Raw genomic sequence first — 25,244 nt, 5'->3', positions numbered from 1 at the left:
AAGGTGCTCCCAGAATGGAAATTTCCTCCTCTCTTCCCCCCCCCCCCCCGGGGTGGGGAGAAGGTAAGAGAATCTGCGTGGGCCATGCCAGTGTAGGCAGAACACACGCAGACAGGGCTATTTTTGGGCAGGAACGCACAGGAATGGAGTTCTGGCTGGCTCCCAAGTTGGCCACGCCCAGCAGGAACTCATTAGCATAATAGGCCACACCCAAGATCAGAAACTCATTAGGATTGGCTACATTAGGGGTGTGTGGCCTAACATGCAAAGGAGTTCCTGCTACAGAAAAGCCCTGGGTTTTGACAACAGACAAGGTAAACAGAATAACAAGCAAAAGGTGGGTGTGGCTGGATAACCACACTTCTGGTAACATGGGGGGTGCGGCCTAATGTGCTAATGAGCTGTGCTGTCGGGGGTGTGGCCTAATATGCTAACGAGTTCCTGCTGTTGGGTGTGGCCTATTATGCTAATGAGTTCCTGCGGTGCTTTTTCTACAAAAAGAGCCCTGCACGCAGACAATGGGTAGTTGCGCAATTCATTCCTGTCCGTTTGCCCGAGTCCCAGCCAGCGGAAGGGTCTTCAGCTCTGTGGCAGGGCTTGTGCTCCGTGAGGGTCTCGAGTCCCGTCTCTCCACGAGAAGAACGTCAGGACCGGGGAAGACCTCCGTAAGACCCTGGATGCTGCTGCTGAAGTTCTGGGGAATACTGTGCTGGGGTGGGAGGCAACCCGATGGCTTTGACTCGCTCTAAGACAGCTGTGTGCATATAGTACGTAGGTGACGTTCACCTGTGAGACTAGACTTCCGCTACTGATAGGTAAAGTTTCAAGGGGAGAGGACTTGGTGCCTTGAGACTGGCCGTCTTCGACTAATCAGACTCAAGAATCTGGGATAAAAATCCCAGACTGATGGACGGGGGCAGGGGCGGGGCTTTTTTCTTCTTCCTTGTACTTGAGACTGTGGTGATGTCGCTACATCAGCCACCTTTAGAGCCCTTATTCCGTTTGTAAGCCTTTGACTAGTCGGCGATGTTTTTTCTTCGGGGAGGGGCGGAGGGAGGCGTTCATCGCGTGCAGAGAGATAACGTTAATGCTGTCTTGTCTCCTTAGATACAGTTCATGTAACCGTGCCAGATCGAGGGAGTGAGAAGAGTTCCAGAAAGACCCACGCGCTCAGCGGCCGACACCAGCCTTCCTTCCAGCCGCGTCAAAAACCGATGTCTCTTAAGCTCTCCTCTTCCTTTAGACCAATGCAGTAAAAAATCACAAAAGGCCCGCGGGAGTGGTGGGGGCGCCACTCTAGGTAAGCCGTGGTCCCCCCACTGCACTGAATATAAAGCCAAGAATTGCCACAGTTTTGGTGTAGGATCTTTTTTTTTCTTTTCTCCCCCTCCCTTCCCCCCGGTGACTTAACACATCGGTAGTTACCACAGTCTGAGAACACACACACACACAAAAAAGAAGCGTCTTACTCCGCTAAGAAGGGTAAAAACACGCATTTGGAGCTGCTGTTTGGAATGAAGAGCCTGAGCACCATCTTTTACCGCTAACGCCAACGACTTCTTTCTCTAGGGGAATCGAATCCTAAGTCTAATTTTCCAGCTTTTTCCGGTCATCATCAATATTAGGCTCTCAATAACGAAAAGATTAACTTAAAAAGGAAAAAAAGAAGAGAGAATTATATATTCCGTTGCATAGACATTCCTTTATGTATTATTTGTATTTATTTATGGTTATTGATTTTAAGTAACGTCGTTATCACGAAGCCCTCCTTTGTGGAGCAAAAAATGTGTCTGTGGATGTATACAGTATGTCTCCTCCTAGGGTTTATTATTCCCCCCCCCCCTTTCCATCCACAAGAACGATTCGACGCGCATCCTCACCCACCAGTACACGCACCCCAGACACACGGAGCACGGAGCACGTTCCCAGGTTTGAAAAACACCGACGAACCTCCCTGGGCACTGGAGGTGTTGTCCTCATAAACTGTCGGTTCCGCTACAGATTTTGGGCAGGGGGAGGGGGGAGCAACCCGACCGGCTTGGAGGAGCACGGGGATCACTCGCCTAGGTGTCGGCGGCTTCAGGAGCGAACTTTTCCTTGCTTTGTGCTTGGCATGTAATTATCTTACACTCGACATAAACGGCCTTTCCAAAATGAATGTGAGGAATTGCTTTCACTTTTAAAGACTTTCCTTCTCTGTACAAACAACAAAAACACACCTTTTGAGGTATTTCGGGGGGGTGGGTGAATTGAATAAGGCCTTGATTCTTCCCTTCGTTTGGCTGGGGCCGTGCCCACAATCATGTACTGTGGAATAGATTAAATTCTCAAAAGGGAAGTTGCATCTTGAAGGGCACGATCCATTGGGAAATTCTCCTGCGTCGTTCTCCTGTTGAATGGGGGGGGGGCTTGGTGCAGGAAGTCCCCCCCCCCGCCCCCCCCTCTCTCTTAATTGTGTAGGTATCCTAATTTTTCTGCAGAAATCAGAAGCAGCGCTGTTGACCAGCGCTTTCGTGTAAATACGTCATTCCGGTTTTAGATGGCGAGACGGGGCCTTAAGAAGGACAAGTCGAAGGCATGAAAGCAATTCTGTACATGAACTTTAAGCATCCTTGCTGCATTGTCTCCGCAGATTCTATTTTTGTTTAAAATGTTGAAATGTATGTTAGCAAAAAAAAGAAGTGGATTTTCAAATAAAATGCAGCTTCCACAGACCTTTTTGTTATGGTACGGAGGTCCGAAATGGTGATTCATTTGCCCTGTAGGGGGAGCCTGCTGTTTTTGATGGGTGAAATAAAAATCTCAGGGGGGGGGGGCGAGGTATTACTGGCAAGTCCACATTTTGCTTTTTTCCCTTGCTCCCCTCCCCCCATGCCTTTCCTTTGTGCCAGCTGTGAGCTTGGGAATTCAAGCTAGGTTAACAAGCTTGAGAATGGCTTGCTTGTAGAGCCAGTCTGGTGCAGTGGTTAGGAGCACGGACTTTAGTCTGGGAGAACAGGGTTTGATTCCCCACTCCTCCACATGGTAGCTGCAGGCGTGACCTTGGGTCAGTCACAAGTTCTCTCAAGAGCAGTTTTCAGTCAGAGCTCTCTCAGCCCCACCTACCTCACCAGGGTGTCTGTTGTGGGGAGGGAAAGGGAGTTTGTAAGCCGCTCTTGAGACTCCTTTGAGTGAAGGGTGGGGTATAAATCCAATCTCGACCTTTTTTTGTTTCTCTAGATGTTAATTATCTGCTGACCTTTTAAATTTGATTACACCCCCCCACCCACCCAAATCCTGTGGTCAGAATGAACCATGAGCAGTGCAGAGAACTTGCCCTTTTCAGAGGGTGAAGTCTGGACTGTCCCCAGGGGTGCACTTCCCCAAGCCTGGAGCATCTGAGACTTCGCCATTGTCCACAGTGTGGGGGGGGGGGATATCTGCGTTTGGGCTGTGGGTAGGGCTGAACAACACACAGAAACAAGACAGTATTTAGAAGAACCGTCAGATTGTAATACCTGCCCTGGCATACATGCTCCTTCCATCTGGCTGTCTGCGTTGTCAGTAGGGTAATCGCTTCCAGTCCCCTTTCAGAACTTTTACTGCCACAGGAGGTGGTGGCAGCTCCACGGCTTCAAAAGGGAACTGGGTAAACATCTGGAGCAGAGGTCCATCAGTGGCCATTAGCCACAAGGTATAGATAGGAACTCTCCTCTGGGGCAAGGGATGCTCTGTATTCTTGGTGCTTGGGGGGGGGGGCAAAAGGGGGAGAGGGTTTTTGGGTCTTGGCCCCACTGCTGGACCTCCTGATGGCACCTGGTATTTTTGGCCACTGTGTGATACAGAGTGTTGGACTGGATGGGCCATTGGCCTGATCCAACTCTGGCTTCTCTTCTGTTCTTAAAAAGGCAAGCATTACTACTTAAGCCATGCTTGGGATGTAGTGCCGCAAGAAGTGGTGGCAGCTAGAAGCATAGACAGCTTCGAGAGGGAATTGGATAAACAGATGGAGCAGAGTTCCATGAGTGGACGCTAGCCACAAGGTCTGGACGGAACATTCTGGGGCAGTCATGCTGTGTATTCTTGGTGCTTGGGGGGCAACAGTGGGAGGGCTTCTGGAGTTCTGGCCCTGCTGGTGGACCTCCCGATGGCCTCTGGGTTTTAGCCATTGTGTGACACAGTGTTGGACTGGTTGGGCCATTGGCCTGATCCAGCAATGGCTTCTCTTATGTTCTTAAGTGTTGGTTCTGGTGTGTCAGTCTTTTGCATACTACAGCTCTTCTTGTACTGTTCTTCTGTGACCTGTGGATGCACTGGGGTTGCTGATATACTACTGCATCCATTCCACCAGCGAACAACCTGGCTTGGCCTTTCCCTGCTTTTGTTTACACCAAGCAGTTTTGTTTCTTGTAACAAGAAAAATAATTAGCTGCCTCTCTCCTTTGTGGAACCATGAGGTGGCTTACTCAGTGTTCCCTCTAAGCTGAGTGAGTGTGAGCCAGCCCACCGTTTCTTAGCCTCTGGCTCACACACTTTTGCCTTGGCTCAGGGAGGAGGGCTCCAGAGCCGACTAATTGATGCAGCGGCCCAATCACTCGCTCACAACTTTAACGCCAGTGGCTCGCAAAGTGGAATTTTTGCTCACAAGTCTCCACAGCTTAGAGGGAACATTGCTTACGATATAAATAAAATGATTATTAAAAACAAAAAAGTCACAATAAGCAAAAGCAGGTTCAGCCATAGCCTCTCAGTAAGGCAGGAGTCCCTTGCCCACGGGTTTTAAATGCTCAGGCACGTCGTCATCCATATTCCCCTACTGATGGAATGACTGGTCTTCTCTGACGCTAGTCCTGCACAAGCAAGAGCCCTGGGTTGAGTTATGAGAGCCAGTTTGGTGTAGTGGTTAAGTGCACGGACTTTAATCTGGGAGAACCGGGTTTGATTCCCCACTCCTCCACTTGCACCTGGCTGGATGGCCTTGGGCAAGCCACAGTTCTGATAAGAGCTGTTCTCGAAAAAGAGCCGTTTCTGTTGAGAGCTCTCTCAGCCCCGCCTACCTCACAGGGTGTCTGTTGTGGGGAGGGGAAGGGAAAGGAGTTTGTAAGCCGCTCTGAAACTCCCTTGGGTAGTGAAGGGCAAGGTATAAATCCAATCTCCTCTTCTTTTTCTTCTTATGGTGTGAGGCTTTTATTTGTGTCTTCCACAATTCTGACTGAATTGAGGGATCAAGAGCTCTTGAAAAGGGGGAGCGTATTATCTAGAGCCCTTGGCTCCTCAGCTCACAGTTGCTACGGTCCATCCCCTGGTTTATTTGACCCTCAACCATCTTTCTGGCTCCTCCTCAGCACAGGTAGAAGCTGGAATACAACCCTGCCTTCGGAGGAAACCAACTCTTAAGGCTTAGAGGGAAGAGAGAGAGCGAACACCGCTGCCATCTCCGGCATCCTTTTTGCCTTATGAAACCCACCAGACCTCATGCCTGTTGAACTGGGAGAGAGGAAGCAGTAACCATTCCACATTCCCTTGCCAATGAGTAAAGAGAGTTAACCCCTTTGGGCATTATAGCAATATACATTTGCTAGGAGAGCAGAAAGGTCCGTGGTAGGTGCTTTCAGGTGACCAGAGGAACATCAGTAAACTGGGAGTCACTGAACAGAATTAAAAGTCCTGCCACCCATCGCAACTTCAATTCTTTCTCCTTGCTGCCTCTGCCCCAGTAAAGTGTCTGCGGTTGTGCCTTTGAAGTGAGTGGCCTCAAAGAGGCACCAAATCCCTGCCAAAAATTGTCTTAACTTGAAAAGTGCACCATGGTTATGTTCATTCAGACACAGTGCTTTTCATGTGAATGCCCACATGGCGTAAGGCCAAAGACTCTCTGATAAGTGCCTTCTGTCCTCTGTCTGACCTGGATAGCCCAGTCTAGCCCAATTTCGCCAGATCTCGGAAGCTAAGCAGGGTCGGCCCTGGCTAGAATTTGGATGGGAGACCTCCAAGGAATACCAGGGGTGTGACACAGAGACAGGCAATGGCGAACCACCTCTGAATGTCTCTTGCCTTGAAAACCCTACGGGGTTGTCATAAATCAGCGGCAACCTGATGGCACTTTCCACCACAACACCACATCTATCCTACACGGGATGTGGACAACCAGATCATGCCCTAAGATGTCTCTTCCTTTTCTCTCTCCCCTACGTGTGTCCTTATGGGAGAACTTGGGAGTCTGTAAGCTACTGCGTGCCATTTTTGTTGCTTTTAACAAAGGAGATTATATGGCTCATGCTTCAGATTTTCCTTTGGGCTGACCTGGAGCTGCTACGAGAGATCTTCACGGATTTCTTTGTCGCTCCGCTTGGGTCACTGCCTCCCCTGCGGTGGGGACAATACTAAGCTTACAGGATTGTGGTAGAAGATGCTGAGATGGTGTAAGTGAAGGATTTTATCAGCTAATGAAGTTTCGCACATGCAGCTCTGGGAAGCCAGATTTACTCTTTTGGGAGAACAAAAACACAGAACCAGCAGTACAAATCGTATCAGATTCTGCAGTGTTTGCATGTGTTGACGTGTGTCCTACTGGATTCAAGATTATAAACGGTCAATAATAATGTGCCATTGAGTCACAGCCAACTCACAGCGACCCCATAAAGTTCCAGCTCGAGGGGTTTTCAAGGCAAGGTTTGCCATTGCCTTCCTCTATGTAGCAGAGCCAACGTGGTGTAGTGGTTATTAAGAGCGGCAGAATCTGGAGAACCAGGTTTGATTCCCCACTCCTCTGCCACATGAGGCCTGCTGGGTGACCTTGGGCCAGTCCCAGTTCCCTTAGAACTCTCTCAGCCCCACCTGCCTCACAAGGTGCCTATTGTGGGGAGAGGGAGGGAAGGTGATTGTCAGCCGCTTTGAGACACGAGGCCTGCTGGGTGACCTTGGGCCAGTCACGGTTCCCTCAGAACTCTCTCTGTCCCACCTACCTCACAAGGTGCCTATTATGGGGAGAGGGAGGGAAGGCGATTGTCAGCCGCTTTGAGACACATGAGGCCTGCTGGGTGACCTTGGGCCAGTCCCAGTTCTCTCAGAACCCTCTCAGCTCCACCTGTCTCACAAGGTGCCTATTGTGGGGAGAGGGAGGGAAGGTGACTGTCAGCCACTTTGAGACACATGAGGCCTGCTGGGTGACCTTGGGCCAGTCGCGGTTCCCTCAGAACTCTCTCTGTCCCACCTACCTCACAAGGTGCCTGTTGTGGGGAGAGGGAGGGAAGGCAATTGTCAGCCGCTTTGAGACACATGAGGCCTGCTGGGTGACCTTGGGCCAGTCCCAGTTCTCTCAGAACTCTCTCAGCTCCACCTGTCTCACAAGGTGCCTATTGTGGGGAGAGGGAGAGAAGGTGACTGTCAGCCGCTTTGAGACACATGAGGCCTGCTGGGTGACCTTGGGCCAGTCACGGTTCCCTCAGAACTCTCTCTGTCCCACCTACCTCACAAGGTGCCTGTTGTGGGGGGAGGGAGGGAAGGCGATTGTCAGCCGCTTTGAGGCACATGAGGCCTGCTGGGTGACCTTGGGCCAGTCCCAGTTCTCTCAGAACTCTCTCAGCTCCACCTGTCTCACATGGTGCCTATTGTGGGGAGAGGGAGGGAAGGTGACTGTCAGCCGCTTTGAGACACATGAGGCCTGCTGGGTGACCTTGGGCCGGTCACGGTTCCCTCAGAACTCTCTCTGTCCCACCTACCTCACAAGGTGCCTTTTGTGGGGAGAGGAAGGAAAGGTAATTGTAAGCAGCTTTGAGACTCCTTATGGTAGACAAAAGTGGGGGTATAAAAACCTCTTCTCCATCTTCTTTGGTGGTTTTCCATCCAGATACCAGCTGTGGCTGACCCTGCTTAGCTTTCCAAACTGACAAGATCAGGCTGAGCTGAGCTATATACAAAAGCCAGCATGGTATAGTGGTCAAAGTGTCGGACTAGGATCAGGGAGACCCGGGTTCGAATCCCCCCTCATGCCATGGAAGCTGACTGGGTGACTTTGGGCCAGTCACACTCTCAACCTAACCTACTTCACATGGTTGTTGCGAGAAAAAGATCCCAACTGGAGGGAAAAGAGGATATAAATAAATAAGATCAGGATAAAAGCTGAGCTCCTTGGGCCGCCGCAAACTGTGGCAAGACACGGCACGCGTTCTTACTAATGCATCCAACTGAAATCTGTTTAATATAAGCCAACCGCCACCGTCGCAGGCAAGCTGTGCCTCAGCGACCTGAAACTCATGTGCTTTCTTTTAAAACAAAACAAAACACAAGTCTCTACCTTCTGTCTCAAGGAAACACAGACTTGATCATCTGGTAGGTGATGCGCTGGAATGCCCTGCTGCTGTCGAACCTCTCTTCGAGCTGGGTTCTGCTGGGCATTTCTTTGATGTCTTCGTGAAGGGGCACGGCTCGGCCGACCATGCTCATGAGCTTTACCTCCAAAGGCCCCAGGTCGGTGTATTCCTGGAGTTAACGATGAAGGAAAAAGCAAGTTCGTAGCGAACACTCTCGGGAGAGGTCGGACAAAGAAGGGGGCTTTAGCTCTCAAACGTTTACACCCTGAAAGTCTCGTTGGTTTCTAAGGTGCTACCGGACTAGTACCTGGCTGTTCTACTGCAGGCAGGCTTACCAGTTGGAAGGGATCTCTGGCGGGGTCAGCTAGCCCAACCCCCTTTTCCATCTTGGTGAGCCGGTGGACGGAGGATTCAGCGGGCGACTTCTTGAGCCACCAACACGAGGGAAAAGATGGACTTTGAGGGGTGGCAAACGGTGAAGGAGGGGAAAGCTAATGGTTTGGACTTTAAAAGATCACCGCTCTGTTGCGTTACTAAGATCCCAAGTTTTTGTTACACGATGCGATGTGCAGTGGAAAGTTAAAAAAACGTTTTATTCTCTCTGAATGATCGCAGGATTCATTCCCAGTTCTGCCCCCACAGAACCCCCAAACTGAAATTATTTATTTATTTATTCAATCCAATTTATTTATTTATTTATTTTGACCGCCCATTCTTGTAAGACGGGGCTCGGGGCGCTGTACATCAGAAAACTCTGACATAAATAGGATAAAATATTAAAATCATAGAAATCTACAATAACTTTCCAATCAGATGGCAATGAAACTGCCATAGTCTGCCACAGCCTCATGTGGGGAGGTAGGCAAGGAAGTAGGAGCGCCAGCCAGATGGGAAACTATTGAGACGGAAACTCGTCAAGGTTTACGCAGTCTTTCCCTCAAGTTCAGCCAGTGGCTTTCTTGATCCGAGACCGTAATGCAGCTCCAGGCAAGGGTCTCTGCCATGGCATACCTCTTCTTGCGCCGTTGCTGAAAAGGGGCCGGCAGATGCCACCCGTCGGCTGTAAATCATGGTGGGCCGTGGGAGCTGTGGTGTCCGCCAACACCTTTTTGGGTGCCTGCCAGATGTTTTTAGAAAGTGGGTAGGGGCAGGCGGAACTTTTGCCCAGCGAGGCTTTTGATTGGCCACGGGAGCTTTGATTGGCTGTGCTGCGGCTGCCACCACAGCACGAGGGTCTTCACTCTGTGCATGAAGGTAAGCTGCACTAGGCACTGCATGGCTGGCTCCGCCTCCTGCGACAGTCATTTTTTGGCTGTGCCCACCACGCTGTGTCACGATTCCGAGGGGGGCAGCTGGCTAAAAAAGGCTGGGGACCCCCGGACCAGCGTTCCCTCTCAGCTGAGTCGGTGGGAGCCAGCTCACAGTTTTTTAGCCTCCGGCTCACACATTCTTACCTTCGCTCAGGAAGAAGGATGGCTCCGGAGAGCAGACTGATTTATGCAGCAGCCAAATTGCTCTCTCACAGCTTTCGTGCCAGGAGCTCACAGAGTAGGATTTTTGCTCACAAGACTCCACAGCTTAGAGGGAGCATTACGCCTGGACTAGTGGAAACCAGGTTCTCTAATCCCCAAGATACAAAAAGACAGATATTGCTGTGTATGTTCATCAAATTTTCAATTTTCCAAGTTGTATTTTGTTTTTCAGATACATCAAACAACTCAATAAGAACACAGTCTTCAGAAGAAGAAGAAGGACGGACCTTCCCAGGCTTTCTGTAGTCCGTTTCGAACAATATCTTTCTCAGATGTCAATTCATGTTGTCTATAGTGTTCTTACAATTCCAATCTTGACTGTATATGTGGTGTTTACAAAAGTTCAGTAACAGCTGCTCATAGCTCTATTGTCTACCGGTCTCCATTCAGGATTATATGCATATAATCCTGAATGGAGACCGGTAGACAATAGAGCTATGAGCAGCTGTTTCTGAACTTTTGTAAACACCACATATACAGTCAAGATTGGAATTGTAAGAACACTATAGACAACATGAATTGACATCTGAGAAAGATATTGTTCGAAACGGACTACAGAAAGCCTGGGAAGGTCCGTCCTTCTTCTTCTTCTCTTCTGAAGACTGTGTTCTTATTGAGTTGTTTGATGTATCTGAAAAACAAAATACAACTTGGAAAATTGAAAATTTGATGAACATACACAGCAATATCTGTCTTTTTGTATCTTGTGCCACTCTAATTGCTGGATCCTTTATAATTTCTTGTATCTCTAATCCCCAAGACAAGGGGGGTTCTTTTTTCAAACACTCAAATTTCAGCGGCACAACTCCCGATTCATCCTGGGGCCGGGAGGAGAGGGGAGGGGGCGGAACTCTTCCCTACCTTGAAGTCCCCTGTGTCTTCGTACAGGAGCGGAGGGAGGAACTGGGAGGCCGTTTGCCCTCGCAGGTAGACCAGCTCGGAAGGATCCTCGGACTGCCCCTCTCCTTCCTCTCCCTCCTGGTCCAGGTCCGTGGCGAAGATGATTTCGGAGGTGGAGGCCAGCGAGTCCATTTCGTAGGAGGGGGTGATGGCTGCGGTCTCCTTTACCTCCTTTACCTTTGGATACAGCAGGGAAGAGACCTGGAAGGAGGCCCCTTGCCCTGTGGGGATGAAAACAGTCACCTCATTCATTGATTCATTCATTCGACATATAACCTGCACCCTCTCCTCAACCAAGGACTTGGGGTGGTTCACAGCATACACAACACAACGTTAAAACTTAAATATAGACAATAAAGCCATAAAGGTAAAAGGTAAAGGTTCCCTTGCCCAAAAGCCAGTCGAGTCCGACTCTACGGTTGCGGTGCTCATCTCCGTTTCAGAGCCGAAGAGCCAGCGCTGTACGAAGACGTTTCCGTGGTCATGTGGCCGGCATGACTAAACACCAAGGCGCACGGAACGCCGTTACCTTCCCACTGAAGTGGTACCTATTGATCTACTTGCAATGTCTTGCTTTTGAACTGCTAGGTTGGCAGGAGCTGGGACCAGAGACGGGAGCTCACTCCGTCATGCGGCACACTCGGGTCTTGAACTGCTGAACTACTGACCTTCCACAGCCTGCAGTTCAGCGTCTTAACCACTTGAGCCACCGCAGCTCCTGAAAGCCATAAAACTGATAGATAAATAAAACCTGCAAAATAAATACAATAAAACTAAAATTAACCGGTCATCAGCTCTGGAAGAAATCTGGACAGCCAGGCGGCTCACACGTTCTCTTAGTTAATTAACAACGTGTCCCTATGTGTAGCTGCTCCAGTAAGTAGTCAACTGAAGTTAATGGGCTTAGACTAGAGTAATTCTGCCTTAGATTGAACTGTAAATGCTGCATGAAACAAGGCGGCCTTGCATGCCCTTGTTGCTGTTAAGTTGCACAGTCGGGTCCGAACCTTAATAAAATCCTGCAGGGCGTGAACCTCCTCAGGGAGCTGGTTCCAGGGGGCAGGGGCAGCCACCGAGAAGGCCCTGGCCCTAGCGGATGACAAATGAGCTATTCATGGACCAGGTACCCGCAGTAGGCCCCGTGATGACAACCCAAGGGGTGAGGCAGGGGGAGCTCACCTGTCCGACATCACATTTCTGTCCAACAGTTCAGCCTCCTTTGCCTCTTTTCACCCCTCAAAACAGGAAAACTAGAAAGAGTATGTGCAGAAATAAGGAACCTTTTTTCTAAGCGTACTTGCATTTACATTTGTATTTATTTATAAGAATAAGAATATCAGAAGAGCCCTGCTGGATCAGACCAAGGGTCCATCTAGTCCAGCATCTTGTTTCACACAGTGGCCAATCAGTTCCTTTGGATGGCTAACAACAGGGCATAGAAGCCAAGACCTTCAGAAGAACTTGGGAAGAGCCCTGCTGGATCAGACCAGTGGTCCATCTAGTCCAGCATCCTGCCTCACACAGTGGCCAACCAGTTCCTCTGGATGGCCAAAAACAGGGCAGAGAGGCCTCGGCCTTCCCCTGATGTTGACAAGATGGGTAGAAAAACTCCTGAGTGTCAGAAATAATATGTAACAGAGGCCTGAAAATCATTATGGAATATATAGGAAGGAATAATGAAGGTGTATATATGATTCAAAAATTGCAAAAATATGGGAAAAGATTATTGTAATTCCGTAATTACAGAGAACAATAGCAATGACTAAGAACACTATCAAGGAGTATTTTTTACAATACTAACTATGACAATTATATAGGATATAACTATAATAACATATCCAAAACAGTTGGCAGTGGGAAATTATTGCCATTAGACGTATCCTATAAGATATTCTTGAGCTGCAAAAGACACACAGCAAGACAGGATGCCGGCAATAGTCTTCTCTTCAAGACAATTCTTACCAGGCATCAAAACTGTTAGTTTGGCTGCCTCGGCCGACCTGCAAAGTCCAGGTTAACCAAAAGCCTAAAATTAGGGAGGAGGACCTCTCCATGCATGTGGAGAGGGGCTGTGGCTTAGTAGGAAAGCATCTGCTTGGCACGCAGAAGGTCCCAGGTTCAGTTCGGTGTAGTGGTTAAGACTGGAGTGCGGACTCTAATTCTGGGAGCTGCTGGTGTGGCCTTGGGTCAGTCACAAGTTTTTTCAGAGCTGTTCTCTCAAGGGCAGTTCTCAAGAGAGCTCTCTCAGCCCCGCCTACCTCACAGGTTGTCTGTTGTGGGGAGGGGAAGGGACAGGAGATTGTAAGCCGCTCTGAGACACCTTTGGGTAGTGAAGGGCAGGGTATAAATCCAATCTCTTCAACTTCTTCAATCCCCAGCATCTCCAGTTAAAGAGGACTAGGCAGTAGGTGGTGTGAAAGACCTCCACCTGAAAACCTGGAGAGCCGCTGCCAGTCTAAGCAGACGATATTGACACGGATAGACCAGTGGTCTGATTCAGTATAAGGCAGCTCCATCTGTTCCCTGCACGTACCTTGCTATTTGGGATGGGTTGTAGCTCAGTGGAAAAGCATCTGCTTGGCATTCCTAAGGTCCCCGGTATCTCCAGTTAAAAAGCACCAGGTTGTAGGTGATGCTCACAACCTCTCCCTGGGACCCTGGAGAGCCTCTGCCAGTCAGAGTGGGCAACGGCCTGACTCAATATAAGGCAGCTTCCTGTGTCTACAGAGGTGCTAGGGGCCGTCAGCTGCACTCACCCGCATGGGCCTGTCTGATACTGAAATAAGATCTTTTGTGCCTTTCAGATGTAGACAGGCGCACTGGCCAGGAGCACAGCTGCTGCTGTCAGATCCAGCTGGCCCGCGATTTGAGTAGCATGTTATCCTTCTCTGCAGGGGTCATTTCGCAGAAAAAGAGGTGCAGGAGCTCATTAGCACAACTCATTTGCATAACTCATTTGCATATGCCACGCCCCCTGACATCACCGGGAGTGTGTCAGAAGGCAACACCCACCGCTCAGGCACCACTGGACTGTTTTGGATTGCTAGCTATTGAGGGGGGGGGATGTGCAGATCTCTCCTCGCAGAGGAGGGAAAGCTTGTACCTGAATAAAACTTGGTCTTAAAGGTGCCACTGGACTGTTTTGGGCCAGGGGGAGCTCTGCAACTTACCTGGCTGCTTCTTGCTCTGACTGAGGGCTGCTGGGAGCAGGGGGTGGGGCTTGTTGCCTGTGCCCGCCCCCTGGGCTCTTTAATGCCGCAGCTCCGCTCCTGTGCGCTCCTGCAGGAAGTGACCCCTGCTTCTCTGAGATGTCTACAGGCGTTTCTCATCGAATTCAACCTTCTTTTTCATCCAGGTGTCTCCCCCGCCCCATTCTGCACTAAAATTGAGTTCAACCTTCTTTTTATTCTGGGTTTTCTCCTCATTCTGCATTCCCTTACCTCCCTTCAGTGGTCAGCCCAGTTTCAGCCTGCTGTTGCCCTGGGTTATTTGGATGCTCTTTTGCTGTGGACTTAACTTGCCTCGACTGGAACACTGAGAAGTTCTGGAGTGGCAGGCAAATGTGGAAAGGGCCACTGTTGGAAGGCGGGGGGGCGGGGAGGGGAGGTCATGCTTCCCGGGGAAGCAGTACAAGATAATTTGCGGCGACTCTTCTCACGATCCCGGTGGTCAGAGGATTACCTGAAGTCTTGGATTCCACGTTTTCCAGTTCTTCCCCAGGAATCTGCAGGCCGGCACCCTGAGTCAGGAATAACTTTCTAGAAAATTAAAGGGAGAAAAAAGCATTGTCATATCTCGTGAGAAAAGAACACTAGCGTCGTATCACTGGTTTGTGCCTAATTTGCTGCTGGAATTAATCCTGAATGTACCTTTACTTCTGCAGGTTTACTGAGCAGCAGTGGTATACTGCTTTAAAGTTTGGAATGAGCTGATGTCGAGATACTTGGTGAAGAGGAAGAGGAGGAGGAAGGAGGAAGAGATTGGATTCATACCCTGCCCTTCACTACTCAAAGGTGTCTCAGAGTGGCTTACAAACTCCTTTCCCTGCCCCTCCCCACAACAGACACCCTGTGAGGTAGGTGGGGCTGAGAGAGCTCTCTCGAGAACTACCCGTGAGAGAACAGCTCTGAAATAACTTGTGACTGACCCAAGGTCACACCAGCAGCTGCATGTGGAGGAGTGGGGAATCAAACCCGGTTTTCCCAGATTAGAGTCCGCGCTCCTAACTGCTACCCCAAACTGGCTCTCTTAAAGGTCTTAAAGGTGCCACTGGACCCAAACTTTGTTCTCTCTATTTACCTAGGTACTCTAAGGTAGTGCAGTCTACGATCATAGAGCTTCTTGATGAGATAGATATTCTCCTCCTCCAGGGCATGGGCAGTGGCTTCCATTTCGTCCACCTCCTTCCTGTAAAGGGCAACCTGCCAAGAAAGATGAGACTCTGCTGGGAAGCTCTCATTTAACAACATCTTATCCATCGTGCCACTCTCGGTCCCCCACTGTTATCGACACTGACCAGTCTCCGACAGAAGAACTTCTGTGTGCAAAGCAGATACTTCTAGCACTGGCTGCTCCCTCGCCCTCGCCCGGTGAGCGTAGCGAATGGGTCTTAACAGTCGTTGCCATCCTCGGACTTCTTTCATTAGACAAAAGGTCCAACCTCGGGCGGGCAGATGGGGGTAGCTTCCAGCAGCGTTTCCCAGCCTGTGTGTCCCAACTCAAAAGTGGGTCAGGAAGCCGGTGAAGACGGCTAATGGACCTTTTCAGTTTATATTGATTTGTGCACATTCTTTTTTTTTTGGTCTCCAAGTGGGTCGCTATACCAAGCAGATTTGGAAATGTGGGTTACTGTACTAGAAAGTTTATATACAAAGTTTTAGAAGTTATGTCATTGTTATATTGTTCTGTCATTGTAACGGCCTATGACTAAAGGCAATAAACTGAAACCTGAACCTAGAAACGTTAGGGAAGACCTTTAGCATTTAGTGCAAGGGATGGGATTTAAGAACATAAGAGAACAGAAGAGAAGCCAATGCTGAATCAAGCCAATGGCCCATCCAGTCCAACACTCTGTGTCACACAGTGGCCAAAAATACCAGGTGCCCTCAGGAGGTCCAGCAGTGGGGCCAGGACACTAGAAGCTCTCCCACTGTTGCCGCCCCCCCAAGCACCAAGGATATACAGAGCATCCCTTGCCCCAGCCTGAGAGTCCCTATCTATACCTTGTGGCTAATAGCCACTGATGGACCTCTGCTCCATATGTTTATCCAATTCCCTCTTGAAGCTGTCCATGCTTGTAGCCGCCACCACCTCCTGTGGCAGTGAATTCCATGTGTTAATCACTCTTTCGGATTTCTGTTACAGACATTTTGATGCACTTATGCATTTCCATTTATTTATTTATATCCTGCTTTTCTCCCCGGCCAGGACTCAAAGTGGCTCTTAGAGCATTCTTCTCCCCTCCTCCGTTCTCCCACAACAATCACCCTGTGAGGTTGAAGCAGTCTCATTTGGTCTTAGTAAGACTACTATCATATTTGGATGTCAAGTTAAACCTTATAAGAACATAAGAAAAGCTCCGCTGGATCAGACCAGTGGTCCATCTAGTCCAGCATCCTGTCTCACACCATGGACAAGCAGTTCCTCTGGATGGCCAACAACAGGGCACGGAGGCCAAGACCTTCCACTGATGTTGCCTCCTGGCTCCGGGATTCAGAAGCTTAGTGCCTCTGAATGTGGAGGTTCCCTTCAGTCAACATGGCTAGTAGCCATTGATAGTCTTATCCTCCATGAATCTATCTAAACCCCCTTTCAAGCTGTTTATTCCTGTGGCCATCACTGCATCCTCTGGCAGCGAATTCCACATTTTAATAACTCTCTCTGTAAAGTAGTGTATAGAAAAATTGCTTTCTGCTTTCTATATCCACATGCCTTCTCCTGTGATGTCTTTTTGATAACATGCTATGTCTTGTTTCCTGTTGCAAGCCAAATGGTGGGGGGCACATGACCTCAATAGCCATGCCATAAACCCACATTCTTTCACACACCCATGCCAAACGCCAGACCTCATGGCACCACTTTCTGGCCCACATGCGACTAGGCACGTACACGATGGAGAAGCTGTGAAGTTTGGGTCACCTGACTGCAGGAAGGGCCTCCAAACTTCTAGCCATTCCTGTGTTGCAGCTATGGCAACCAACAATTTTTTTATTTGATTTATTTATTTATCATTTGATTTATATACCGCCCTAACCCCCCCCCCATGGGGGTCTCTGGGCAGTTTACAGTTTGTAGTGCTAGTCACTTTGTAATTCCCTAACTATGGGCACATTCTCAGGGGTTGGGTCAGCCTACCTAGCACCCCGGTGGTGGCAGCTCTCCCTTCTGGCCTCCGGCCTCCGGCTTCCTTGGCTCTCAGCTGTCTTCCTTCGGTCAGCAGGAGGTCTCTCTCGTGGCGCTTCTCCGGCGAGGCAGCTTTCTCGGCGTGTTGATTCGTCTCTCCCGGCCTTGGCTCTGTCCAGTAGGTTCCGCCGCGCCGGGAGATGACGTCTTCCGCGCCTTCTGCTGCTAGCGACGGCCGCTGTCTGCTGTATCTCCGCAGGCCACCAGGGGTCACTCTACTGGCTTCGTCGTTGCACCACGCCACCTCGTCTCTGCTGCCAGGATTCCGCCGTTGCCGTTGCCGCCATCATCGCTGTTTCTTTGCCACCGCCGCACACCACACTCCTCAGGATGAGGGGGCGCCCCCTACCCTACTAAGGGTAGGTCCCCATTTATCTACTCGCCCTTTAACGGGCTTTTGAACCGCTGGGTGGGCGGGAGCTGGGACGTAAGCCGGGAGCTCACTCCGGCCACGGTGGGGCTCGAACAGATGTTCGGCCAGATGTTAAAGCAGGCTGCATTTACAGCCTGCGCCACCGCTCCCTGTCCACTCATGATTGGCTGATGGCCACAGCTGATTGCGATTAGATTGGGCTATAATTGCTTTGGTCCCTCTGGGAGTAGTAGCTTAGCTCTGGTTGCTCTCTTGTTTAGCCCTTCCTTCTCTGTCAGTTTGTTTTATTGCACCTGGAAATGCTGCCTCGTGAGAGACAAAGAGTTGCTTTGTGAACTGGAGCACATGGGTGCAAGGATGGGATTTCTCCTTAAAATCCCTTGGTGCTACCTGGATTATCACCATGGACAATCTTGAACTCTTGGATGCTATCCTGATGTGGTAACTATGAGTCATTAATGTTTAGTTAAGGCAAACAGCCCTAGCCTTTGTTATTTTTGAAATCTCTGATAGTCTGTTGCTGTGCTCTGTACTGAATAAAGATCCTTTTGTTGTTAAACTATGCGCTACCATTGGAGAGTAAAAGTGTGCATCTCTGGAGTGAGTTGCTAAGGTGTTCTGTCCCAGATGCCAACTAAGGGTTTGGAATCTCTCCCTTAGGAAAGGCAGGGACTATTGAAAAGAGGTTCTGGTGGCACATTGTTCTGAAACCAGAGAGGGTATAGACCATCTCGTGGTTTGTTCTTTAATGTACTGTAAAAGTACAGGGTTCCCTCCCATCCCTGGACTGGACTGGGTGGGCTAATACCTGTACAAGTAGTATTTCCTTTTGTCCATCCTGAACCTACTGCCCATTAACAATGTGCTATCAAACACATTATAGCATATTAATCGTTGCCAACATCATGTGTGCATTAGGTGCCGTCAAGTCATTTCCTGCTTAGAGGAACCCTATCGATTAACGACTTCCAAAACATCTTATCCTTAACATCCTTGCTCAAGTCTTGCAAACCGAGAGCCGTGGCTTCCTTGATGGAGTCCATCCATCTCATGTCAGGTCATCTTCTTTTCCTCCTGCCTTCAGTTTCCCCTCTCACACTTACCTCTTCTTTCAGCCATTCATATTCTTTAATCTCCCGGCAGCTGATGCTGTCAATGTGCTTCACGGCATTCTGAGGAAATAAAAGAGGATATCCTGGCTGAAGTGGAAACCCTTTGACTTGAAGGATTGATGAGGCAAGAGAATCTCATGCCCGCCATAGGCTCTGAGTCAGTTGGTAACCTTGAACCAAACTCCTTTTTGTTACTTAAAACATTTTAATGCCATTGATGTTGCACAAGAACAGTCTGGCAGCTTATAACGGCATGTCGCATTTTAAAAATTGTGGGGGGTAAAAAATAAAGTGCTAGTACTTATATATATAAGGAGCTACGGTGGCTCAAGTGGTTAAGACGCTGAACTGCAGGCTGTGGAAGGTCGGTAGTTCAGCAGTTCGAGACCTGAGTGTGCCGCATGACGGCGTGAGCTCCCGTCTCTAGTTCCAGCTCCTGCCAACCTAGCAGTCCGAAAGCAAGAAATTGCAAGTAGATAATTAGGTACCACTTCAGTGGGAAGGTAACAGCGTTCCGTGCGCCTTGGTGTTTAGTCATGCCGGCCACATGACCACGGAAACGTCTTCGGACAGCGCTGGCTCTTCGGCTTTGAAACGGAGATGAGCACCGCAACTCTAGAGTTGGATTCGACTGGCTTTCGAGCAAGGGAACCTTTACCTTTATCTTACTTATATATATAAGGTTGTACCAATTTCCACCAATTCCTTCTGTTCTAATATAAACCAGCAAGACGCTCTCTGCGCTAATATAAGCTGGCAAGATGTCTCCTCGGCTTATATTAGCACAGACGGCTTTGCACCTGATAACAAAAGACTAAAAGACTGGTTTGCTTCATAGGTAAATGATGAGTTATAAACATTAGGAGGATAACTTCGGTTCTAAGAAAGATCCATTAAGAATAACTTGAAGAAGATCCACTATGAAACGGGCTTACATCCGGATGCTTGTCTAAAGTTTATTATAGAAGCTGTTCTGCAGTAATACAAGGCTGGGACTTTTCTGTATTTGTGTTACTCGATCACATTAAGAGTTGTGATAATCTTGTCATCGATTCAACATGTAAGAACTATACAGTTGTCAATCATAAATTATAGTAGCCACAAATCACAGAGAATGTTTGTTCCTGGTGCTTTACACTGTGATCCTGGTTTGTTTTGCCACAGCTTAACTTGGGTAACACAGTGCAGATCCTCATGCTGTGGTGGCAGCTGCTGCCAAAGCAATGTTTTAAGAAATCTGCCCAGCCAATCAACTCTCCAATAGTCAGTCAGAAGCCTTGCGGGGCAAAAGTCTCACTCACTTCCTAAAACACTTGGCAGGTGCCAGGAAGGGTGCGGTGGGTGCCATGGAGCCCGTGGGCACTGCATTTGGGGACCCCTGACCTAGATGGACCAGTGCTCCAAGTCACTATGGACTACATAAGGAGACTGCCATTCCTGTTTTTTTTTCCTGCTTTACATGGGGAATCCAAGAAGTTCCGAGGCAAAGTGAAAGCGGCTTTCTCTTTCCATATCCTGCTCCTAACAGGAACTAGAGTCAGTGCTGCCCATAATTCAGAGAAAGACCAAGATTTCAAAGCTAAAAACATACCTCAGTGGCCCATTCTTTCTTTAGCTCCATTTGCTTCAGTGTGTATTTGTCAATTTTTTGCTTTGTTTCTTCCAGAGCAAGTCTAAAATATTCTTTTGGGGGGGTGGAAATAACCATTGGGGGAAGGTACAAAGGAAGATCTATAATTATTTCTTGTTTTATGGCACATTCAAATAAAGATCAATTAATGCAGTCATAAATAAAGTTTTTTACACAGCTGTTGTACCATAACAATATTGGCTTTTGGGAAGTTTTTGCTGCTGTATCATACAATGCCAGTTTTTTCAGTAATGAGAATACAGCCTTATCTTAATAATGTAATGATCATATCTGTTCTCCCTTCCGGGATTGTGTGCCATTAGTGTTGCAGAGTTTAACTTAAAGGACCGCCTCCTCCCACATTGTCATGCCCACCAGTTAAGATCTGCTTCACAAGCCTTCACATTTTCTTTGTATTCTTGCTCAGCCTGATGCTTGAACACAGCATGTGCACTCTTTTAATTTTTTGTTTACTGAAGTTCCTTGTATTTTGAATTCTCCAAGCCTGATCTCTCTAAACACACCATGTCTATTTGGTCTTATAGGGCTGTCAAGCCCCCAGGGAGGGGCAGAGGATCTGATGCGCCCAGCTCCTGTTACCTGCCACTGCTCTGAGTGGTGACAGGAGATTTTTTTTTCTTTTTAAGACAAAAGCAGTGTTATGTATGGCACTACATCACTTTTGGTAAAAAGCCAGAAGTGACAAGATAGCACTATGCATTGGCAGAAACACTATAGTTTTACTATAGAGTTACTAGCATTTCCTAGGGCTTCCCCATGTCTTTCCCAGGACTTTACTGGAAGGTATTTCCAAATCCAGAGCTGGAAACCTTAGGAGATACTGTCAAATTTTCTGGTGGCAGCAGTTACTAACAAGAGAGGTTGGGTTCCTCCCAGGAGTAAAGCAAAGGGGCGGCTGAGCAAAGATTCAGGACAGCTGCAGGGCCTTTTCAAGCTCCTTGACTGAAGAGGAAATGGGGCTTCCAAGTCCATTCCTCCACATGGGTTTTTTTGTAGTGGAAGCCCGCCTATGGAATGCCTTTCCCTTTGACGCTTGCCTGGCACCCACATTACTTTTTTTAAGGCACCAGGCCAAAATCCTTCTGTTCACCCAGGCTTTTAATTAAGGGGTTGGTCTTTTAAGACCATCTGAATAGTGTTCTTTTAGTCTGGAAGCTGTTACTCATTCTAAGCCCACTCAATGATCTATGCTTTTGTGTTCTGGCTAGGTGGGGGAGGTATTAGCCGGCAAACGGAATGTCCAGCTCGTAAGATTGGAAGCCTAGAAAGATCTCTTTGGCATCAAGAAGCCTGTAATGGGCCGTTCCGGCCAGGCGGTGGCAGCATGGCGTTGTGACTCAAAGCAGTCCTGGGGTACTGAAGAAAGCTGACGTCATCAAGCCAAGCTGAGGAAATATGCCGTCTGGAACATGTCTAGTCTACAGCTGAAACAAAATCCCCGTCGGCTCCAAACGTGTGCAATTTAAAAGATTTATATGTCCTCCCTTACCCCTATGAATCATTGTTAGTTCCTTGTGAAATGTGTAACTGTAAATCGCTCAGAGCCAGCAGCTCTGCAGGATTGAGCGATTAATAAATTGAAAGATTTATTATTACTACTACTACTACTACTACTACTTATTATGCCTTATTTTGTAAGCTGCCTTTGGCAGATTTCGTAAAGAAGCAGCATAAAAATTATCTAGATAAATTCACTCTGCGACATTTTAAACGGAATTAGCAACTTAGAGGAGATGCTGGTCCAAATGAGAATCCTTTTAAAATCTGATGCTTTGCAGTGCCGTGTGCGGCTAACAATGAAGACAACAGAGACCTTTGTCAGCTCCAGAACAGGGTTCTGGGCTGAACAGGGTTCAGACTAGCAAACTCAGGGAAGACAAAGAAGAGGCTTGAATGAGTCTTGCCAATTTCCACTTGGGTTGGGTTGCCAACCTCCATGGGGGACCTGGAGATCTGAAAAGAAGTATAAAGACAACAGTCGTGAGAGTCTGACCCACAAATCAAGCAGTCACCAAGACATGCAAAGAAAAAGCTTCCTATGTATTACAGTCTAAAGCACTACAACATCATTAATAAATCATAAGAAAATCCATGTGCATAGGTACATCATCAATGTCGTCTCCGGATTATATAACAACGTTTCAAAATTGGATCTTCCTCAGGAGATATTAAGGTAAAGGTAAAGGTTCCCTTGCTCGAAAGCCAGTCGAATCCGACTCTAGGGTTGCGGTGCTCATCTCCGTTTCAAAGCCAAAGAGCCAGCGCTGTCCGAAGACGTTTCCGTGGTCATGTGGCCGGCATGACTAAACACCAAGGCGCACGGAACGCTGTTCCCTTCCCACCGAAGTGGTACCTGTTTACCTACTTGCAATTTCTTGCTTTCGAACTGCTAGGTTGGCAGGAGCTGGAACTAGAGACGGGAGCTCACTCCGTCATGCGGCACCCGGGTCTCGAACTGCAACTACCAACCTTTCACAGCCTGCAGTTCAGCGTCTTAACCACTTGAGCCACCGCAGCTCAAGTGAGACTTTGGAGGGCTAACGGTATGGCAGGAGCTGGAACTAGAGACGGGAGCTCACTCCGTCATGCGGCACACTCGGGTCTCGAACTGCTGAACTACCAACCTTCCACAGCCTGCAGTTCAGTGTCTTAACCACTTGAGCCACCGCAGCTCAATATCAGGAGATATTAGAGTAGTACAACAGCTCTCAGTTACATAAATTGCTTGTTCAGGTTCAAATATGCTGCTAAGCTTCTAATGGATCCCGGGCGTCCGTTAGAAGCTTACCAGCATATTTGAGCCTGAACATTTACTGAGATCAGTGTCCTATCTGAATGTAGTATTCCTTATGACTTGTTGTCGAGCTCTTTGTGTAACAGAGAGCTTTTGTACTACTCTAATGATGTTGTAGTGCTTTAGATTGTAATACATAGGAAGCTTTTTCTTTGCAAGTCCTGGTGACTGCTTGATTTGTGGGTCAGACTCCCACGACTGTTGTCTTTATACTTATTTTCGGATTGGGTCGTGTTTGTCCATATTCATCTTGGACCTGGAGATCTCCCAGAATCACTCCAGGCAACAGAGATCCGTTCCCCTGGAGAAAATGGCTGCTTTGGAGGGTGAACAGTATGGCCTTATACTCTGCTGAGGCCCCTCCCCCCCAAACCCCGCCCTCCTCAGGCTCCACCCCCAAATATCCAGCTATATCCCACCTAGAGCTGGCCAGCAATTCCCATTCAGCAGTTCTTCAAACAGACTCTACAGAGACTTTGCAGCAAACTTTGCTGCCTGGCACTGCCAGGTGCTTTGGCCAGAGAAACTAGGAAGCAGGTAAGGAGGAAGAAGAAAAAAAGAAGAAAGGGAGGATAACCGTGGGTGCTAAAAATTTAGAATGGCATAGCCATGAAGTAGTTTCTAGAACCTTTAGAGATAAAATTAGATGCCATGGAAACGCTTGCTTTGTCATTCAGTTTTGTATTCCATCATTAACTGGGCGTCGTATACTGTATGATTCCACCCCCCTTTTCTGGGCTCCGCAATCTGCACTGAGAGAGCTGTGAGTTAAATAAATAAAAGTCAACAACTTTCCAAAAGGGTTCGATTTCAACCCTTTAAAAAAAAAATTTAACCTTCAAAATCCAACCACAATTCAGAGTTTTCTTAAATATCAAGCTCTAGCTATAGACAATAGCTTTTTCAGAGATTTGAAGGTGCCTCACTTCTCATGGGCTCTGTAGATTAACCCACTTTTTGCTTCTAGTCTAAACAGGTTGAGCAGGTTTTTAAATATTATTTTAGAAACCTGCAAGACCTGTATGACCAGCGGTATCAAGTGGGACAAAAGAAATGTACACGTATACTTTGGGAAGGAATGTTACCATGTGTGCTTTAAAAGTATTATTTGTGCTGTGCTGATGCTGTGTGTCTGCAAAATGTCTTTGCATTGGTGTATGTGGAATGTGGGGAATGCTGTGCCTTGGATTTGCTTGCTTTGCATCTCATGCTTGCACCTGGAAGCTGCCAGGAGCAGAGCTTGTGCTGCCTATGCTAATGGACATGTGCGTACCCACACCTTCCCAGCCTTGCCTTGGAACAAAGAAGACCTTCGCCATTAAGCTCAGCCTGGAGACTTGGAAAAACAACAGGTCTCCCACCATTACAGATCTCCTGGAATAACACGTAACCCCACTATCTGGTTTGGAATCACACAAGGACCACATCCTGTTATTGCCTTCGTGGACATCTGCAAGTCAAAGGTTGCTATGGGAATACAACTTTGACACCTTGCCACATGACTCCCCATTGAAGTTAGGCTTAGAATTTGAATATCGCCCCACTCCCCTCTAGGTAAAGCGTCACAACCCTCCAACCTATAGGTATAGAGAAGGGGACGGATTTCAGGTGTAGATTGGCCTTATGCCAACCCCCAAAACTAGGTTTTAAAAGGAGAAACACAGCCTTTGTTTCTCTGGTTAACCCATCCTTCCCAATACCTTCACCTTTGCAACTTAAGTATACTGCAGGTGATTCTAAAGGAGCTCTCTGGAGTCGCGACCAGAGAGCCCACGCGTGTTTGGCAGGACCATTCCGTGTGTTTATAGAGTCCCTAAAGTTAATACTTTTGTCCCCATTCGCGTTGCTGAGAAGAATTCCTTCTCGACTGGAACTCAGATAAGTATAAACGCTACCCTTCTGTGTCGTACCCCATTGTTGGTTTGAGTTATTATTTTCATTACTATTTGTTTTCTGTACCTACTGTGTACTAAAGAAACTTGAATGAATCTGTGAATGGATCGGTTTTCGTGTGCTTGAGAACCAATTAGTAAACATTTATTCATTAAACCTTAGTGTGTTGTCTCAATTCCTGAGAAATAGGAGCATTCATTTTGAATCTGCCCTCTGTATACACGGGTAATTACTCACGCATGCCCACTGCCATACATAAGACAGAGTTGGGCCACGGAACCATCTCGTTAGGAGGA

General features: G+C 48.1%; 2 protein-coding genes across 8 annotated transcripts in view; one reads left to right on the top strand and one right to left on the bottom strand.

Moving 5' to 3' along the window:
- The window catches only part of PICALM (phosphatidylinositol binding clathrin assembly protein), a 103,516-nt gene extending 100,807 nt beyond the window's left edge, over positions 1-2,709 (top strand). For all 7 annotated transcript variants that reach the window (XM_015427739.1, XM_015427738.1, XM_015427736.1 and 4 more), the window contains one exon: positions 1,108-2,709. In XM_015427739.1, coding sequence (XP_015283225.1) covers positions 1,108-1,122 — 15 coding nt within the window. In that variant the 3' untranslated portion in view covers positions 1,123-2,709. The remainder of the gene's footprint in view (positions 1-1,107) is intronic.
- A 5,571-nt stretch (positions 2,710-8,280) lies between these two features.
- The window catches only part of CCDC83 (coiled-coil domain containing 83), a 32,481-nt gene continuing 15,517 nt past the window's right edge, over positions 8,281-25,244 (bottom strand). Inside the window, exons 5-10 of the mRNA XM_015427730.1 lie at positions 20,202-20,293; positions 18,602-18,670; positions 15,023-15,144; positions 14,405-14,481; positions 10,685-10,944; positions 8,281-8,460 (exon numbers count right to left, since the gene is read on the bottom strand). Coding sequence (XP_015283216.1) covers positions 8,284-8,460; positions 10,685-10,944; positions 14,405-14,481; positions 15,023-15,144; positions 18,602-18,670; positions 20,202-20,293 — 797 coding nt within the window. The 3' untranslated portion in view covers positions 8,281-8,283. The remainder of the gene's footprint in view (positions 8,461-10,684; positions 10,945-14,404; positions 14,482-15,022; positions 15,145-18,601; positions 18,671-20,201; positions 20,294-25,244) is intronic.

Source organism: Gekko japonicus, unplaced genomic scaffold (assembly GCF_001447785.1).
Source record: "Gekko japonicus isolate JY-2015 unplaced genomic scaffold, Gekko_japonicus_V1.1 scaffold393, whole genome shotgun sequence".
In the NCBI taxonomy this organism is placed as follows: Eukaryota; Metazoa; Chordata; class Lepidosauria; order Squamata; family Gekkonidae; genus Gekko; species Gekko japonicus.
Note: the sequence above shows the minus strand (reverse complement) of the source record. Positions and strands in the feature narration are given on the sequence as shown.